The sequence below is a fragment of the Oncorhynchus mykiss genome, chromosome 1, assembly GCF_013265735.2.
Source record: "Oncorhynchus mykiss isolate Arlee chromosome 1, USDA_OmykA_1.1, whole genome shotgun sequence".
In the NCBI taxonomy this organism is placed as follows: Eukaryota; Metazoa; Chordata; class Actinopteri; order Salmoniformes; family Salmonidae; genus Oncorhynchus; species Oncorhynchus mykiss.
Window position 1 is genome coordinate 59348483 of NC_048565.1, and position 21046 is coordinate 59369528.

General features: G+C 43.4%; 1 protein-coding gene across 1 annotated transcript; it reads right to left on the bottom strand.

Moving 5' to 3' along the window:
* Window positions 1–1073: 1073 nt before the first annotated feature.
* echs1 (enoyl CoA hydratase, short chain, 1, mitochondrial) lies at window positions 1074–19639 on the bottom strand. Its single transcript, XM_021606248.2, has 8 exons — window positions 19315–19639; window positions 6935–7132; window positions 6717–6844; window positions 4203–4302; window positions 4015–4119; window positions 2295–2414; window positions 2020–2087; window positions 1074–1927 (listed from the first exon to the last, which is right to left on the bottom strand). Exons 1-8 carry the CDS (start codon window positions 19400–19402, stop codon window positions 1862–1864), a joined length of 873 nt encoding a protein of 290 aa, XP_021461923.2. The 5' UTR covers window positions 19403–19639; the 3' UTR covers window positions 1074–1861.
* Window positions 19640–21046: the final 1407 nt, after the last annotated feature.

Here is a 21046-nt window from a genome sequence, read left to right on the forward strand (position 1 = left end):
AAAAAGATGGAATTGTCTCTACAGGCCAGAATGTTGAATATAATGATATTTACCGGTTGTCTGTGCTGTTGATCCTTTTGGCTGTAGGAAGTTTGCCAGCTGATTGCATGGGACAACTTTGGTCTGTTCTTCGGTTAAACTCTGTCATTGTTGACATACTGTATTGTGCAAGTCCCGTGCGAATTGCATCAGCATTGAAAACACAAACTGACATACAGACCAGCATATTGAAAATCAGGTTAAAAAACACTACTCTGTGGCTATTTTGTGACAGATTACCTCCTGCATAAGGAAAAAAATCATTTTTTTTAGGCCAATTTTTTAAATCTGTAAAATGACTACATTACCCATACTGCTATTCGACTGGGCATTCCAAATTTCCATGGCAATTATGGATCACGATAGTAATATTAATTTATGCAACACTGTATCCAAGGTATCCTGTCAACTGCACTTATACCCGATGGGCCCTGCGTAAAATCTTAAACTGCATATCTCTTGAGTGATGCCTGATGCCCTGTTTTCCCCAACTCTTAAACTAACCATACATCCTTTCAAATAATGCGGTCAAACAAGGCCAGGTACATAATGAGTCAAATAAGCACTAGGTCTAAAACATATGCTTCCCTATTGTCTTTCACCTTGACCAATCAACTTACTGCGATGGGGTCAGAATACATGGTAGAATTCGTAGGCCCATCAAATCCTTTGTTTAAGACACAATGTTGTCGTATCCTTGGCTAGACAATGTTCTCTTAAAATGTCTTAGGGAGGGACATGTTACAGGGCCTACAAGCTATGCCAGTTCCACCTCAGACTTACTGTAGCTGTTTAAATTAGATGAGAACATGGGAGATTACCCCCCTTGTATTGCAATCAAAAGGAGCCAACATAAAACAATATGTGAAGCATCAATACTGCCCAGATGAATAGTGTAATAACACCATCTAGTGTTGAATTATTGTGTAAGAATCAATAGTACATGTTAATGATTTTATATGGGCATAGGCTGTGCTGCTCAGGTTACTGCACGAGAAAGAAACAGCTCAACGAAACGAAAACAGATCATATCATCGCGTCCATCTATTAACTTTATTCACTTCATTTCCCAATAGACATTTCATCAAACTAAACAGCTGTCTATCACCAAACACAGATTAAGGTATTGTTACATTAAACCTGATCATTGTGAGCTGGTTTCCTGGACCTAGATTAAACCTACCGCTGGACTAAAAAGCATGCTAAATGGATCTCCACTGAAAATGCATCTTATACAGGAATTTTTCGCTTTATTCTTCTTAATGCCTACAATGTGACCGATTGAATAACTCAAATAGACAGATACATACCTTGCTACGGCTTTATTTTGCACAATGTACACAGGACAAATTCCTTTTCTAGAAAATGTGAGATTCTGTTGGACAGTGAAAAGGCTGTGTTAAGTGTGTGTTAGCGGTTGTGACTGATATCGCTTGGCCTCTGCCATTTACACCCAACAAGATATTTGTTTTTCCATGATGGACGATGACCTAAAACATCTTTCATACAAACACACTATACTGTACTGCACACATACAGCATACAACACAGTTTGCATACAGGGTATAAAACTGTGATAAGGCAAGTAAATCGCTCTGGATAAGAGCATCTGTTAAATTGTCTGTCCGGGTGTCATTCAGGGCTAATTCCTAATTTAAGGTCTACATGTAAAAGTCTGATCTTCACAATAATCTCCAGTTTAGATTACTTAAATCTCATCTAAGCCAACATCAGAGTCAAGATATCAAGTCAGGACACAGCCTTCAGGAACCCTTGGATCGGAGATTCACATCCTGGTCAGTTGGGTTTTGTTTTTGCTCCTCTACTGGTCCTTGAAATTGGCCTTTCTCTTTTCCACAAACGCGGTCATGCCCTCCTTACGATCCTCCTGTTGTAGGAAACACAATGTCAGTGAGTACACACAGAACACACCTGAGAAATGGTTGATCTGAATAAGAGAACATCAGTAGATTGACTGACCGTGGCAAAGGTAGAGTGAAATAATCTCTTTTCCAGACGATTCCCTTCAGCCAGCGTCAGCTCGTAGGCTACACACCAACACACGTTAGATCTTGCATTAATCAATACAACTGAAGCAATAAAAGACTAGGGAATGAGATAGAAAAATAAATACAAAAGTGAATGTGTGAATTAAATCAAGTTCACAAAACATGAAATATCTAAACATCTCACATATCATTGTAGGGTCAGAGAAGGGTTTATTAAATATGTAAAAATCAGATCAGCTCTCTAACCTGCGTTGACGGCCTCTTTTGCCATGGCAGACACGATCTTGGAGTTGGCAGCGATCTTCTCCCCACACTTAATAGCTTCTGACACCAATTGGTCTACTGGACAGATCTTACTCACCAGACCTAAGAGAGCATGGTAATTGTGTGTATAATGTGAGGTTCAAATCAAATCAAATTTTATTTGTCACATACACATGGTTAGCAGATGTTAATGCGAGTGTAGCGAAATGCTTGTGCTTCTAGTTCCGACAATGCAGTAATAACCAACGAGTAATCTAGCTAACAATTCCAAAACTACTACCTTATACACACAAGTGTAAAGGGATAAAGAATATGTACATAAAGATATATGAATGAGTGATGGTACAGAGCGGCATAGGCAAGAAGCAGTAGATGGTATCGAGTACAGTATATACATATGAGATGAGTATGTAAACAAAGAGGCATAGTTTAAAGTGGCTAGTGATACATGTATCACATAAAGATGCAGTAGATGATATAGAGTACAGTATATACGTATACATATGAGATAAATAATGTAGGGTATGTAAACATTATATTAAGTAGCATTGTTTAAAGTGGCTAGTGATATATTTTACATCAATTCCCATTATTAAAGTGGCTGGAGTTGAGTTAGAAGCTGTTTTTCAGTCTCTCGGTCCCAGCTTTGATGCACCTGTACTGACCTCGCCTTCTGGATGATAGCGGGGTGAACAGGCAGTGGCTCGGGTGGTTGTTGTCCTTGATGATCTTTATGGCCTTCCTGTGACATCGGGTGGTGTAGGTGTCTTGGAGGGCAGGTAGTTTGCCCCCGGTGATGCGTTGTGCGGACCTCACTACCCTCTGGAGAGCCTTACGGTTGTGGGCGGAGCAGTTGCCGTACTAGGCGGTGATACAGCCCGACAGGATGCTCTCGATTGTGAGAGCATGAGGCGCTGCTGCTGCGCCTTCTTCACGATGCTGTCTGTGGGGGTGGACCAATTCAGTTTGTCTGTGATGTGTACGCAGAGGAACTTAAAACTTACTACCCTCTCCACTACTGTTCCATTGTTTCCTTAAGTCCACAATCATCTCCTTAGTTTTGTTGACGTTGAGTGTGAGGTTATTTTCCTGACACCACACTCCGAGGGCCCTCACCTCCTCCCTGTAGGCCGTCTTGTCGTTGTTGGTAATCAAGCCTACCACTGTTGTGTCGTCCGCAAACTTGCTGATTGAGTTGGAGCCGTGCGTGGCCATGCAGTCGTGGGTGAACAGGGAGTACAGGAGAGGGCTCAGAACGCACCCTTGTGGGGCCCCAGTGTTGAGGATCAGCGGGGTGGAGATGTTGTTACCTACCCTCACCACCTGGGGGCGGCCCGTCAGGAAGTCCAGTACCCAGTTGCACAGGGCGGGGTCGAGACCCAGGGTCTCGAGCTTGATGACGAGTTTGCAGGGTACTATGGTGTTAAATGCTGAGCTATAGTCGATGAACAGCATTCTCACATAGGTATTCCTCTTGTCCAGATGGGTTAGGTCAGTGTGCAGTGTGGTTGAGATTGCATCGTCTGTGGACCTATTTGGGCAGTAAGCAAATTGGAGTGGGTCTAGGGTGTCAGGTAGGGTGGAGGTGTGTGTGTTATCTGACTGTTTAGCCTCCTGTGTGTGTGTGTGTGTGTGTGTCTGCGAGTCACCTGACTGTTTACCCTCCTTTGCATGTATCATGTGAGGTTTGTGTGTGTGATACCTGACTGCTTAGCCTCCTGTGCTGTGATCCTGTCTCCAGTCAGTACCATCTCCATGGCGAGAGATTTCCCCACTGCCCTTGTCAGTCTCTGAGTACCACCAGCACCTACGCATAGAGTACAGTTAATCTACAGACCAACAGACAGACTGAACTATTTTCAATCCACATAGATCAGGGATTAGTGGTACCTGGGATTGTTCCCAAAAGGATCTCAGGCTGTCCAAACTGAGCCTTCTCTCCAGCAAAGATGATGTCACACATCATAGCAAGCTCACAGCCTCCCCCCAACTAGAGAAAAATACATAGAGCGAGAAAGAGGCACACAGAGAAATAATGTTAACCCACACACAAAACCAAGCTGTCCTTGAGGTCTCGCTATACAGACTACCGCCACAATGTGCCAATGTTTCAGTATACATGTCTGCCTGCATAAAGTAAGTTTGGCAAAGAGGAAAGGGCGGAGTTGGGACGTGCGCCGAAAACGCGCCCAGAACTCTATCCATTGACGTCCTGCCGTAAATATTTCCGGTTGCTACTGTAGCTAGATGGAGCTCGCAGGGGATATTTTCAATTAGTGTATTTCGCAAAGTAAGTAGTTTGTTTGCACCATTGACGTTTGCGTTTCAAGCTTACGCTTGTGTCTACCTCCGTCATGTTTCCGAGGGGATTATTTTTAACCCCCTACTACCCAAAATCGTGATTGTTTCAGAGTTCTCTGTCTGAAGAGCAACCATCCCCCCCATAAAATATCCCCATTAGAAGTGGCCAAGAAATTCCGACAGTGGTGTTGCCCTAGGTCTGAGACTATTGTGGTACTGACAGTAAAAGCAAGGACAGGGTAGCTGAAGGCTGGGACTAAAAACAAACAAAAGATAATTAAATGTAAAATATACTGTCCGTGAAATGTATGTAGTATGTGAAACCTGGAAATGGAAGTATTGTTTGTTGTCCATTAGTTTACTCCAATTAGGGGAGGGGTTAAATATGCCGTAGTGTTAAGATTTCCCTTCACTGGATCTAAGGGGCCTAGCTTGAACTATGAAAAACAGCCCCAGACCATTATTCCTCCTCCACCAAACTTTACAGTTGGCACTATGCATTGGGACAGGGAGCATTCTCCCGGCATCCGCCAAACCCAGCTTTGTCCGTCGGACTGCCAGTTGGAGAAACGTGATTCATCACTCCAGAGAACGTGTTTCCACAGCTCCAGTCCAATGGCGGCGAGCTTAACACCACTCCAGCCGATGCTTGGCATTGGGCTGGAATTTTTATTTATTTAATAATGAATCCACCAATAAGAACATTGCTGAAAGACGTCCAATGGCTCTATCAAACAAGGAGAACCATATCTACATGCACAAAAATGTATAGTGTGATCAGTATAACATAGAGCCTTTGGGAAATGCCACAAAGCAGGACTAAATGCATATTTAGATCTCACCCCCATCAATACACTGGAAGCAGTCATAGGGTGTATCATTCAGCACATGAAGCCCAGACCTGCCTTCCTCCTGGGCAATTATGTGCGCAACATCTCACAGTCTTAGAAATGCCTTGGACATGGTGAAAACAAGCCCAGATTCCCCCAGGGTGAAATTCCCCTTTAAGTTCCAACTGTAATGTGTTTGCCACAATATAATAAATGGGCATTCAATATTTCCTTAAACAATGGCTTTACTTACTTTTGATATTAGAAGAATATGTTTCATCACCAAATAGGTGCAGTGAAATGTCTAGTTTTACAGGGTCAGCCATAGCAGTAAGAGCACAGACAGATTTTTCACCTTGTGAACTCGGGCATTCGAATTAGTGACCATTCGGTTACTAGCCCAATGATCTAACCGCTAGGTTAGTTTAGCAACTTTTATGAAGGTTTGGTGTGGTGTGGAGAAGGCAGTCCGTCTCCCTCAGACCCCCGACAGTTGAACTTGAGGTGAGGAAGAATGTTTTAGGCCTACCAGTACTTCTATAATCTAACAATAATGTTTGTTTATCTTTCTAAAGACATTTTCTGATCGAAAATGTACGAATTAGCCTCCTGTAAGCCTACAGTATAGCAATACAGCAGTAGTAGCCTATCTGGCAAAGATAAAAAATTGCATGACAGTATTGGGGAACATGCAGCCGGAATCCCTCTCTCGCTTCTCTTCCTTTATATTCATTTTTTTAAATAGGCCAATTAATATCATACAGTGGACGCATGCAATGCCCTGATTCATTCTGCTCTCAAATCTCTGACAGCTGAACCTGGAAGTGGACAATCACTGTTTACGAATGTAAAAACCAATAAAACAATAGGCTATAATGTTTTGAATATGCAACACATCGAAACAAGGAATATATGTTTTTTTTTATAGGCTGTTTTTAAGGACACATAGGACTTACTGTGGCTAATTTAGTCAATATCGCTCGTTTATTGATGGTGCCAGGTCAGAGGTTTCTTTCTCACTTTCATCTCTCGGATCAGAACTTGTCTCTTGGATCCGAACGGCCACAGGCCTGTTTGGGTCTGTTTTTCCACTGGACTTTTTGAAATGGGTATGAATGCCCTCTAGTCCATTCTGAACGGGACTCCACTTCAAATGAATGTATTTATGCATATCGGGTCCAGGTGGCAAAGCCACCGGTCCATTCCAAATTTCTGGACCCGTGAAGACCTCTAGTGTATACTGTTATAACAGACTACCGGTGTGTGTACTCACAGCGAACCCGTTGACAGCAGCGATGACTGGTTTCCTAGTGGTAGAGACTCTGTTCCAGTGAGCTAGGAAGTTCCCGGCATAACACTCCTGGAAGGTACGATTCTGCATCTCCTTAATGTCAGCCCCAGCTGAGAGACACACAGTTTTCAGGTGTAAGACACAAGATGTGTGTGCACACACTTATCTTTCTCTCTCTCGTTCACACACACATCCCTCACCTGCGAAGGCCCTGTCGCTGCCAGTAAGGACGATGGCACCCACTGTTCCGTCGGCCTCAAATGCATCCAGCGCTTTTCCCAACTCCAGCATCAGCCCGTCACACAGAGCGTTCAGAGCCTTGGGGCGGTTCAACTGGATGTAGCCCACATCCTGATTCTCTCCACGCTTCTCCACCAGGATGTACTCATACTGACCACCTAAACACACACACACACACACACACACACACACACACACACACACACACAGAGTTGCACAATAAAATAAGAGGATTATTCATTCAACGTGACCAAGGTGGTGTTCCAGGCTGACTACATTGCAGCCTTGCTGTGTGCAGCAACAAGCAATTGTTGCATGGCATGTCATTGATGGTGCAGTCGGGCACCAGGTTGAATAGGTTATGATTCCTGTCATATGATGTGATAAGCTGATATGTTAAACAACTATGCAGCCATTGGCAGGACCGGCAGGCTACTGCAATGTAGTCGACCTGTCACGCAGCATAGGTTTTCGCTCCAACTAATGCAGGTGGGATGGCTCAGCAAGCCAGGTTAGAACAAACCTAATAACAAGGATGTGGACTGATATTCTTGAGAGTGCGTGGACTGACCAACACAGGCTGCTATTAATAGACATTTTGATAAATAGCCCAAATCAATAACCAATATGTAGAAACTATTGAAAATATATTGAAAACCTAAACTTGACATTTTCCATATACATGTGCAACAGTAGTAATCATATTACTTGTATTTTCTACAAAGAAAGGAGCGGGACCATGGCCAGCTCCAGAGGCTCCAAGGTGAGTCAGCACCAGGCACCAACTGGGGCTGGCGATCCAACACTAATACCACCCAGTCCAGGTGCTGCAACCAATTGGCACCTGGAATTGGTCCCACTTGTTCCTCGTTACTAGAGGTCGACCGATTATGATTTTTCAACGCCAATACTGAATATTGGATGACCAAAAAAGCCGATACCGATTAATCGGCCGATTAAAAAAAAATGTATTTGTAATAATGACAATTACAACAATACTGAATGAACACTTATTTTAACTTAATATAATACATCAATAAAATCAATTTAACCCCAAGTAAATAATGAAACATGATCAATTTGGTTTAAATAATGCAAAAAAAAAAAAGTGTTGGAGAAGAAAGTAAAAGTGCAATATGTGCTATGTAAGAAAGCTAACGTTTCAGTTCCTTGCTCAGAACATGAGAACATATGAAAGCTGGTGGTTCCTTTTAACACGAGTCTTCAATATTCCCAGGTAAGAAGTTTTAGGTTGTAGTTATTATAGGAATTATAAGACTATTTTTCCCTCTATACCATTTGTATTTCATTAACCTTTGACTATTGGATGTTCTTATAGGCACTTTAGTATTGCCAGTGAAACAGTATAGCTCCCGTCCCTCTCCTCGCTCCTCCCTGGGCTCGAACCAGCAACACAACGACAATTAGCGCGTGCTAACTAGCTAGCCATTTCACTTCGGTTACACAAGCCTCATCTCGGGAGTTGATAGGCTTGAAGTCATAAACAGCGCAATGCTTGATGCACAACTAAGAGCTGCTGGCAAAACGCCCGAAAGTGCTGTTTGTATGAATGTTTACGCACCTGCTTCTGCCTACCACCGCTCAATCAGATACTTAGATGCTTGTATGCTCAGTCAGATTATATGCAACGAAGGACACGCTAGATAATATCTAGTAATATCATCAAACATGTGTAGTTGGCTAGTGATTATGATTGATTGTTTTTTATAAAGATAAGTTTAATGCTAGCTAGCAACTTACCTTGGCTTACTGCATTCGCGTAACAGGCAGTCTCCTTGTGGAGTACAACGAGACAGAGGCAGGTCGTTATTGCGTTGGACTAGTTAACTGTAAGGTTGCAAGAGTGGATCCCCCAAGATGACAAGGTGAAAATCTGTCGTTCTGCCCCTGAACAAGGCAGTTAACCCACCGTTCCTAGGCCGTCATTTAAAATAAGAATGTGTTCTTACCTGACTTGCCTAATTAAATAAAGATTAAATAAAGATCAAAAAAATATATATAAAAAAATAAAAATAGACAAATCCGCACCCGAAAATAACGATTTCTGATTGTTATGAAAACTTGAAATCGGCCCTAATTAATCGGCCATTCAGATTAATCGGTCGATCTCTACTCGTTACCCCAAATTAGTATAAGTAGAGGTGCAGTCACTTATGCGCTTGAGCAGACAGGCCGAAGGTATGCCTCCAGTCTGCTCCCTCAGTTTGTATGATGGCAATTTGCATATACTCCAGAATGTTATGAAGAGTGATCAGATGAATTGCAAAGTCCCTCTTTGCAATGCAAATGAACTGAAACCCCCCAAAACATTTCCACTGAATTTCAGCCCTGCTACAAAAGGACCAGCTGACATGTCAGTGATTCTCTCGTTAACACAGGTGTGAGTGTTGACGATGACAAGGCTGGAGATCACTCTGTCATGCTGATTGAGTTCGAACAGACTGGAAGCTTCAAAAGGAGGGTGGTGCTTGGAATCATTGTTCTTCCTCTGTCAACCATGGTTACCTGCAAGGAAACATGTTCCGTCATCATTTCTTTGCACAAAAAGGGCTTCTCAGGCAAGGATATTGCTGCCAGTAAGATTGCACCTAAATCAACCATTTATCGGATCATCAAGAACTTCAAGGAGAGCGGTTCAATTTTTGTGAAGAAAGCTTCAAAGTGCCCAAGAAAGTCCAGCAAGTGCCAGGACTGTCTCCTAAAGTTGATTCAGCTGCGGGATCGGGGCACCATCAGTACAAAGCTTGCTCAGGAATGGCAGCAGGAAGGTGTGAGTGCATCTGCACACACAGTGAGGCGAAGACTTTGAGGATGGCCTGGTGTCAAGAAGGGCAGCAAAGAAGCCACTTCTCTACAGGAAAAACATCAGTGACAGACTGATATTCTGCAAATGGTACAGGGATTGGACTGATGAGGACTGGGGTAAAGTCATTTTCTCTGAATCCCTTTTCCGACTGTTTGGGGAATACGGAAAAAAGCTTGTCCGGAGAAGACAGTCCTGTGTCATGCCAACAGTAAAGCATCCTGAGACCATTCATGTGTTGGGTTGCTCTCAGTGGGCTCACTCACAATTTTGCCTAAGAACACATCCATGAATAATGAATGGTACCAACACATCCTCCGAGAGCAACTTCTCCCAACCATCCAGGAACAGTTTGGTGACAATCAATGCCTTTTCCAGCATGATGGAGCACCTTGCCATAAGGCAACAGTGATAACTAAGTGGCTCGGGGAACAAAACGTCGATATTTTGGGTCCATGGCCAGGAAACTCCCCAGATCTTAATCCCATTGAAAACTTGTGGTCAATCCTCAAAAGGCGGGTGGACAAACAAAACCCCACAAATTGACAAACTCCAAGCATTGATTATGCAAGAATTGGCTGCCATCAGTCGGGATGTGGCCCAGAAGTTAATTGTCAGCACGCCAGGGCGGATTGCAGAGGTCTTGAAAAAGAAGGGTCAACACTGCAAATATTGACTCTTTGCATCAACTTCATGTAATTGTCGATAAAAGCCTTAGACACTTATGGAATGCTTGTAATTATACTTTCGTATTCCATAGTAACATCTGACAAAAATATCTAAAGACACCGAAGCAGCAAACTTTGTGGGAATTAATATTTGTGTCATTCTCAAAACTTTTGGCCACGACTGTAGACCTTAGAAAAACTGGAGTGAGTATGATAAGCACTTTGATCAGAGGCCAAAAATGATACCAGGCAATGTTTGACTCACCTCTCTCTTTCTCTTCCCTTTCTTTTGCCCACAAAGGAAGAGGATCCATTCCCGGGTAAGCACACCACCCGGTGCAAGTTGAGAACAAGTATTGAAACTAGAGGTCGACCGATTAATCGGAATGGCCGATTAATTAGGGCCAATTTCAAGTTTTCATAACAATCGGAAATCGGTAATTTTGGGCGCCGATTTTAAATTTGTATACCTTTATTTAACTAGGCAAGTCAGGTAAGAACACATTCTTATTTTCAATGACGGCCTAGGAACAGTGGGTTAACTGCCTTGTTCAGGGACAGAACGACAGATTTTCACCTTGTCATCTTGGGGGATCCACTCTTGCAACCTTACAGTTAACTAGTCCAACGCTATAACCACCTGCCTCTCGTTGCACTCCACAAGGAGACTGCCTGTTACGCGAATGCAGTAGAAGCCAAGGTAAGTTGCTAGCTAGCATTAAACTTGTCTTATAAAAAACAATCAAACATAATCACTAGTTATAACTACACATGGTTGATGATATTACTAGTTTATCTAGTGTGTCCTGCATGGCATATAATCGATGCAACGCTGGGGGATGATTTAACAAAAGCACATTTGCGGAAAAAAGCACAATCGTTGGACGACTGTACCTAACCATAAACACCAATGCCTTTTTAAAATCAATACACAGAAGTATATATTTTTTAAACCTGCATATTTAGCTAAAATAAATCCAGGTTAGCAGGCAATATTAACCAGGTGAAACTGTGTCACTTCTCTTGCGTTCATTGCACACAGAGTCAGGGTATATGCAACAGTTTGGGCCGCCTGGCTCATTGCGAACTAATTTGCCAGGATTTTATGTAATTATGACATAACATTGAAGGTTGTGCAATGTAACGAATATTTAGACTTAGGTATTTTATCTAACGGGTGGCATCCCTAACGGTTCCGTATTTCACTGAAATAATAAACGTTTTGTATTCGAAATAATAGTTTCCAGATTCGACCATATTAATGACCAAAGGCTCGTATTTCTGTGTGTTATGTTATAATTAAGTCTATGATTTGATAGAGCAGTCTAACTTTTCCACTGTAGGATACACATGAGTATCCTCAATGAAAGGTGGCTTTCGAGGAGGGGAGGACACTTCCATTTGCCTACTATCGTTTTGGCACACTCCTCGACCGCGTATCGGTTTCCGGGTCACGAAGGAGAGAGTACTTGCCCAAATGAGAAAACTCCCTCTTCTGTCCAACCTTCTCGCATGCACAGATTCATTGTAGCAACATTAACTATGGGGCAGAGTTATGGGAGAGGACTAGGTTAGATGAACCTCATGGTTTCAGGCTATTACACCACGATGAAGATGGAAAGATGTGTGCTCCGGTTACTCGATACATTTGTGTCCCCAAAGCACTTCATCATCGGTAATGCCTGGTGTACACTACACAACTTTCAAAATCCTAACATCGCTGAGCCTCTCACATTAAACGACCATCTTTCCTGTAGTATTTTTGTCTTGCCAACTTAGTGTTGTGCACACTAACAGGCTGACTACACGACTCGCAAGAGTTGCAAAATAAATGTAAAATCTATATTATTCAATTATTGCACCCACGCCGCGGCAGCGTTGCCAAGGGCTAAAATAGAAGTTAGTTCTATTTATGACGCAGATCGCGCTGCAAGTCCTGCCTCTCCCATGCCCTCATTGGTTTATAGAAGCAGGTACCCACGTGCCATCTCCTCATTGGTCGGTGGCGGCAATGCACCTAATTTATGAAAGTTGCCAATCACAATATAAAGAAAAGAGAAGAAAAAGCCTAGGAGGAGGAGAGATGACTATAAACGATTCAGTTGACTGTTTTGTGTGTGGATTAATTGTCGGAGTAGAGGACCTTGTGCATTTCAGGTAAAATCACAACTCAATGTTTAACATAAACTCACGTAAACTTGTACATCGCCTTGGTCCGTACAATTGCCCTTATTTTAGCGCTCCAAAAACGTAATACTTCCAGATCAACTGTAATATCAATACCATTGTAAAGCACAATTTCTCCCCTTTCCAAAATAATCAATTACATGACCTAAACACTGCCTGTTTCTGCATAATTCAAGCAGGCAATGAGCCCCATCGGGTCTTTTAAAAAATGGCGGGTGGGGAAGCGAAACTAATGTGTGATAGTGAGAAGGAGAGATGTGTGGGAAAATTGCTTTTTTTCACTCGATCTGTCCAACTTATCACCTTGTCGCCTCTAAAATGTAAATAAAACACTATAAAGAGTTTATATAATGTGTCATTACATACCTTTGAAGGTTTGTGTACATTTTTTTGCAGGTTTTTAGGGCGGTGCTAAAGTGATCTTAGAAATAAACAGCAGCTTTGAGAATGATGATCGCATGCAACGATGACGCAAAAAATGACTAGGTATCCCCCCCTTACCCCCGTCACTGTCCATTTCTTGTTTTTAAAGGATGAGAGAAGTGCTACACCTGGTGGAGAGATATTGTAAGACATAAATAGTTGCTTTATGCGTGCTGTACGTTACGACATGACACGTCCCGATGTAACGGAGTTTCCTTTTTTCCAACTTTTCTCCAATACTATAGAGCCATTACCATGTCGATCAAATCAAATTTTATTTGTCACATACACATGGTTAGCAGATGTTAATGCGAGTGTAGCGAAATGCTCGTGCTTCTAGTTCCGACAATGCAGTAATAACAAGTAATCTAACTAACAATTCCAAAACTACTGTCTTGTACACAGTGTAAGGGGATAAAGAACATGTACATAAGGATATATGAATGAGTGATGGTACAGAGCAGCATAGGCAAGATACAGTAGATGGTATCGAGTACAGTATATACATATGAGATGAGTATGTAAACAAAGTGGCATAGTTAAAGTGGCTAGTGATACATGTATTACATAAGAATACAGTCGATGATATAGAGTACAGTATATACGTATGCATATGAGATGAATAATGTAGGGTAAGTAACATTATATAAGGTAGCATTGTTTAAAGTGGCTAGTGATATATTTAAATAATTTCCCATCAATTTCCATTATTAAAGTGGCTGGAGTTGAGTCAGTGTCAGTGTGTTGGCAGCAGCCACTCAATGTTAGTGGTGGCAGTTTAACAGTCTGATGGCCTTGAGATAGAAGCTGTTTTTCAGTCTCTCGGTCCCAGCTTTGATGCACCTGTACTGATCTCGCCTTCTGGATGATAGCAGGGTGAACAGGCAGTGGCTCGGGTGGTTGATGTCCTTGATGATCTTTTTGGCCTTCCTGTGACATCGGGTGGTGTAGGTGTCCTGGAGGGGAGGTAGTTTGCCCCCGGTGATGCGTTGTGCAGACCTCACTACCCTCTGGAGAGCCTTACGGTTGAGGGCGGAGCAGTTGCCGTACCAGGCAATACAGCCCGACAGGATGCTCTCGATTGTGCATCTGTAGAAGTTTGTGAGTGCTTTTGGTGACAAGCCGAATTTCTTCAGCCTCCTGAGGTTGAAGAGGCGCTGCTGCGCCTTCTTCACAATGCTGTCTGTGTGAGTGGACCAATTCAGTTTGTCTGTGATGTGTATGCCGAGGAACTTAAAACTTGCTACCCTCTCCACTACTGTTCCATCGATGTGGATAGGGGGGTGTTCCCTCTGCTGTTTCCTGAAGTCCACAATCATCTCCTTAGTTTTGTTGACGTTGAGTGTGAGGTTATTTTCCTGACACCACACTCCGAGGGCCCTCACCTCCTCCCTGTAGGCCGTCTCGTCGTTGTTGGTAATCAAGCCTACCACTGTTGTGTCGTCCGCAAACTTGATGATTGAGTTGGAGGCGTGCGTGGCCACGCAGTCGTGGGTGAACAGGGAGTACAGGAGAGGGCTCAGAACGCACCCTTGTGGGGCCCCAGTGTTGAGGATCAGCGGGGAGGAGATGTTGTTGCCTACCCTCACCACCTGGGGGCGGCCCGTCAGGAAGTCCAGTACCCAGTTGCACAGGGCGGGGTCGAGACCCAGGGTCTCGAGCTTGATGACGAGCTTGGAGGGTACTATGGTGTTGAATGCCGAGCTGTAGTCGATGAACAGCTTTCTCACATAGGTATTCCTCTTGTCCAGATGGGTTAGGGCAGTGTGCAGTGTGGTTGAGATTGCATCGTCTGTGGACCTATTTGGGCGGTAAGCAAATTGGAGTGGGTCTAGGGTGTCAGGTAGGGTGGAGGTGATATGGTCCTTGACTAGTCTCTCAAAGCACTTCATGATGATGGAAGTGAGTGCTACGGGGCGGTAGTCGTTTAGCTCAGTTACCTTAGCTTTCTTGGGAACAGGAACAATGGTGGCCCTCTTGAAGCATGTGGGAACAGCAGACTGGTATAGGGATTGATTGAATATGTCCGTAAACACACCAGCCAGCTGGTGCATGCTCTGAGGGCGCGGCTGGGGATGCCGTCTGGGCCTGCAGCCTTGCGAGGGTTAACACGTTTAAATGTCTTACACACCTCGGCTGCAGTGAAGGAGAGACCGCATGTTTTCGTTGCAGGCCGTGTCAGTGGCACTGTATTGTCCTCAAAGCGGGCAAAAAAGTTATTTAGTCTGCCTGGGAGCAGGACATCCTGGTCCGTGACTGGGCTGGATTTCTTCCTGTAGTCCGTGATTGACTGTAGACCCTGCCACATGCCTCTTGTGTCTGAGCCGTTGAATTGAGATTCTACTTTGTCTCTGTACTGACGCTTAGCTTGTTTGATAGCCTTGCGGAGGGAATAGCTGCACTGTTTGTATTCGGTCATGTTACCAGACACCTTGCCCTGATTAAAAGCAGTGGTTCGCGCTTTCAGTTTCACGCGAATGCTGCCATCAATCCACGGTTTCTGGTTAGGGAATGTTTTAATCGTTGCTATGGGAACGACATCTTCAACGCACGTTCTAATGAACTCGCACACCGAATCAGCGCATTCGTCAATGTTGTTGTCTGACGCAATACAAAACATGTCCCAGTCCACGTGATGGAAGCAGTCTTGGAGTGTGGAGTCAGCTTGGTCGGACCAGCGTTGGACAGACCTCAGCGTGGGAGCCTTTTGTTTTAGTTTCTGTCTGTAGGCAGGGATCAACAAAATGGAGTCGTGGTCAGCTTTTCCGAAAGGGGGGCGGGGCAGGGCCTTATATGCGTCGCGGAAGTTAGAGTAACAATGATCCAAGGTCTTTCCACCCCTGGTTGCGCAATCGATATGCTGATAAAATTTAGGGAGTCTTGTTTTCAGATTAGCTTTGTTAAAATCCCCAGCTACAATGAATGCAGCCTCCGGATAAATGGTTTCCAGTTTGCAAAGAGTCAAATAAAGTTCATTCAGAGCCATCGATGTGTCTGCTTGGGGGGGGCTATATACGGCTGTGATTATAATCGAAGAGAATTCTCTTGGTAGATAATGCGGTCTACATTTGATTGTGAGGAATTCTAAATCAGGTGAACAGAACGATTTGAGTTCCTGTATGTTTCTTTCATCACACCATGTCACGTTAGCCATAAGGCATACGCCCCCGCCCCTCTTCTTACCAGAAAGATGTTTGTTTCTGTCTGCGCGATGCGTGGAAAAACCCGTTGGCTGCACCGCCTCGGATAGCGTCTCTCCAGTGAGCCACGTTTCCGTGAAGCAAAGAACGTTACAGTCTCTGATGTCCCTCTGGAATGCTACCCTTGCTCGGATTTCATCAACCTTGTTGTCAAGAGACTGGACATTGGCAAGAAGAATGCTAGGGAGTGGTGCACGGTGTGCCCGTCTCCGGAGTCTGACCAGAAGACCGCCTCGTTTCCCTCTTTTTCGGAGTCGTTTTTTTGGGTCGCTGCATCCCCGCTCCGTTGTCCTGTTTGTAAGGCAGAACACAGGATCTGCGTCGCGAAAAACATATTCTTGGTCGTACTGATGGTGAGTTGACGCTGATCTTATATTCAGTAGTTCTTCTCGACTGTATGTAATGAAACCTAAGATGACCTGGGGTACTAATGTAAGAAATAACATGTAAAAAAACAAAAAAACTGCATAGTTTCCTAGGAACGCGAAGCGAGGCGGCCATCTCTGTCGGCGCTTGAATAGAAACCTAGTTCACACCCCCGATTTTGAAGTCAACACAGTCCCATTAGTTCTTTGTAGCCTCGTTTGAATGTCGCGGTTACGCACATTTGTATGGAATGGGGTGAGTTTACGTTATATCCCAGGACAAATTAGCTAGAAACAGCAAGCTAGCTAAAAAGGACAAATTAGCTAGCAAGTGCAAGCTAACTAGCTAAATTGCCATAAATGTTTAATGCTTTTTGACCTGTCCCCAAATTAATGTAATTGGTTCAGAGTTTGTTTTGATAGTGTAACGACCCTGGGTTTATAAGCGTGGAAATCGACTCTGCCGCACGAGCATGCTTTTGTGGCACAGTCAATAGCGCGCCGGACATCGGGCTCGAAGGTCAAGGGTTCGAGACCTGCTCCCTGCTGTTTCATTACAATATTTTAACCTGCGTGTCGTGATCGCGTTTGGTGTGGGGGGACAAAATTATCTGGCACAGACGGGGTGTCGCACTACAAGATTATTCACTTGGTCATGAGGATTCTCAATACCACCACGCTGTCTTGCGAAAACAATGATGTGATTAGGTTAATGTGGCTAGAACGAGCTGTGGCTCAAAGCAGCTTCAAAAGTTTTCAGTCGGACATTCACGCTTGCCATACAGAGTTGAAATATCTAGCCAACATTTTGAATTGAGTAACATTGCTTGTGAACTTCAGAGCTGTAACGATGACAATTTGGCTTTGGTTAAAGGCAAGTACAAACACGTACTACTAGTAGTCATCGCTCCTGCTCGAGAGTATAGATTCTGTGTGATGCGAAACAACCTCATCTCGCTGGCTTCTTTTCTGGCGAGCTCTCAATGTCTATTGAATATCACCGTTGCCCATCTCATACTACAAGAGTATTGCAGATTTTGCACCGATAAAATGTAAACCTGGAGATTCCACCAAGTAGGTGCATATATTGCCATAGGCAGCTTTGGGCCATTTGGTAGGGTAGTCTCCCCAGCTGGCATCTGGCAAATTGAAAGGACAAATAGGCAAGCTAACAAGAATCAACGTTTCTAAATACCTAGACAGTTCAAGGGCAGGCAAAGACTGGAAGTAGTTACGACATATCCATATCCAAGACTACCAAATATATCGAGATGAACTAAAACTGAGGGTAAACAAACAGTGACGGAAATATAATGCGGCAGCGTTACAGACAGTGTTAGCTGGTCGTGTAACAAATTAGTGGCAGAATTTTTAAATTTTTTATTTCACCTTTATTTAACCAGGTAGGCTAGTTGAGAACAAGTTCTCATTTGCAACTGCGACCTGGCCAAGATAAAGCATAGCAGTGTGAACAGACAACAGAGTTACACATGGAGTAAACAATTAACAAGTCAATAACACAGTAGAAAAAAAAGAGTCTATATAGATTGTGTGCAAAAGGCATGAGGTAGGCGAATAATTACAATTTTGCAGATTAACACTGGAGTGATACATTATCAGATGGTCATGTACAGGTAGAGATATTGGTGTGCAAAAAAGCAGAAAAGTTAATAAATATAAACAGTATGGGGATGAGGTAGGTAAAATTGGGTGGGCTATTTACCGATAGACTATGTACAGCTGCAGCGATCGGTTAGCTGCTCAGATAGCAGATGTATCAGAATAAGTATCATGCAAATAATTTGTTGTTGTGACAGCGAAGTATGCTTATAGCGACACGTGAGGCTGCCGAAAACGTTTAATGACACGACAAAATGTATCAGTAGTTTGTTTAGGACGACGCCACAATTAGGCTAATTACATGGGAATAACTGGAGTACCCTACTTGGGGGTGTGGTTACATTAAGCCACTCCTCGCCGTAGGCATCTATCGGCAAGACTGTCTGTCAGTCAGATTCGGTAGGCAGTCAGATCTGAGACAGGAAAGCCAAGTGCATCCACTTATATCAGTACATTACGACATTTCTATTCGATCAAATGAACATCACCTAATTCTACACTCTCTCGTAGACACCTATATATAAAAGAGGATTTCTCACGCTGACAGATTTTAGGGCGCCTCTTCCTCTGCCAATATGCAAAGGGATGTCCCTACCCTAAACCGTAAACTCAAAAAGGTATACATCGGGATTTTGGCAAGGATGCCCTTTATCTACTTCCCCGAAGGCAGAAGAACCCGTGGATGCCATTTGTATGTCTCTGTGTGCAGTATGAAGGAAGTTAGAGGTCGTTTTGCGAGACAATGCTAACTACCATTTGCGTAGTCATTGGGCTAACGCTATTTAGCAATAGTGCTTGCACTAAATAGTAACATCCTTCAAAATTGCACGCAGAGGCATAAACCAGGTATCCACGAGTTCATATGACTCGGGGAAGTATATCCTGAAATATCCCTTTAACCTCAACCAGGGACGTCTCTAGGATCCATCAGCAAAACATCAAGCGTCGCACATGTAATGACGTAACGTTAACTAGCTCCATGACATTGTCCATGACATCCATGACAAAAAAAGCACTCCTTTTCTAAAAATGAAATTAACAGTAACCTCTTACCCGCACTGTACTGACGAGCGATAGAGAGAGTGGAGGAGAGAGCTCCTGGCTTCAATAGCAGTGTTGCGGTTCTGCAGAACAGGGCCATTTCAAACACGAAGTTGCTGGCGCTGAAAGTCACAACACGAGCTCTCACTGCAATCAACCTCACTCGTGACCCGGAAACGGATAAGTGGCCGAGGATTGTCAACACAGATTAGCCATTAATAACGGCTCTAAAAATGAAAATAAATGTCTTAACAAATGTAAGGCGGTCTGGAGGAGGCATCATCAGACGGGACCATTTTAGCCAATGCGGGCAGATACGTGTGTAAACAGGCACAACAGTTTTCACTAGTTACCGCAGCCACAAATGCTGAATTGCCTATAAAAATGCATGAAAATTATAATGAGCGTTTTGGACTCAATTTAAGGTTAGGGGTAGGCATAAAGTTAGCAGTGTGGTTAAGGTTAGATTTAAAATAACATATTAAGAAAATACATTGTAGAAATGAGCGGGGTTTATAGCTTTGTGGCTGTGGTAACTATAGACGACCAGGCACAATTCCGCTATAGTGTTTTTAATAAAGGTTGCCGGCATGTCACGTGTCCTACTAATATCAGTACACATGTAACAGCCTAATCATTACAAAACGTATATTCGATCAAATAAGCTACACGTAGCAAATAAGCCATTATATGTTTTGTTAACCAAATTCGACACTCTCATTGACCTCCATACAAAAACTTTTCGCTTGGTGAGCAGAAAAAATGGCACCTGCTGGAGAATGTAATTTTCTTTTTTTCAGATTTATTTAACAAGGTAGGCCAGTTGAGAACAAGTTCTCATTTACAACTGCGACCTGGTCAAGATAAAGCAAAGTAGTGTGACAAAAACAACAACACAGAGTTACACATAAACAAACTTAGTCAGTAACACAATAGAATCATCTATGTACAGTTTGTGCAAATGTAGAAGAGTAGGGAGGTAAGGCAAAAAATAGGCCATAGAGGCGAAATAATTCCAATTTAGCATCAACACTGGAGTGATAGATGTGCAGATGAGGTTGTGCAAGTAGAGACACCGGGGTGCAAAAGAGCCAGAGGATACATAACAATATGGGGATGAGGTAGTAGGGTGCGATATTTACAGATTGGCTGTGTACAGGTACAGTGATCAGTAAGCTGCTCTGACAGCTGATGCTTAAAGTTAGAGAGGTAGATATAAGACTCCAGCTTCAGTGATTTTTGCAATTCGTTCCAGTCATTGGCAGCATAGAACTGGAAGGAAAGATGGCCAAATGAAGTGTTGGCTTTGGGGATGACCAGTAAAATATACCTGCTGGAGCGCATGCTACAGGTGGGTGCTGCTATGGTGACCAGTGAGCTGAGATAAGGGGCTTTACCTAGCAAAGACTTATAGATGACCTGGAGCCAGTGGGTTTGGCAACGAATATGTAGTGAGTGCCAGCCAACGAGAGCATACAGGTCGCAGTGGTGGGTAGTATATGGGGCTTTGGTGACAAAACAGATAGACTACATCCAGTTTTCTGAGTAGAGTGTTGGAGGCTATTTTGTAAATGACAGCGCCGAAGTCAAGGATCGGTAGGATAGTCAGTTTTACGAGGGTATGTTTGGCAGCATAAGTGAAGGAGGCTTTGTTGCAAAATAGGAAGCCGATTCTAGATTTCATTTTGGATTGGAGATGCTTAATGTGAGTCTGGAAGGAGAGTTTACAGTCTAACCAGACACC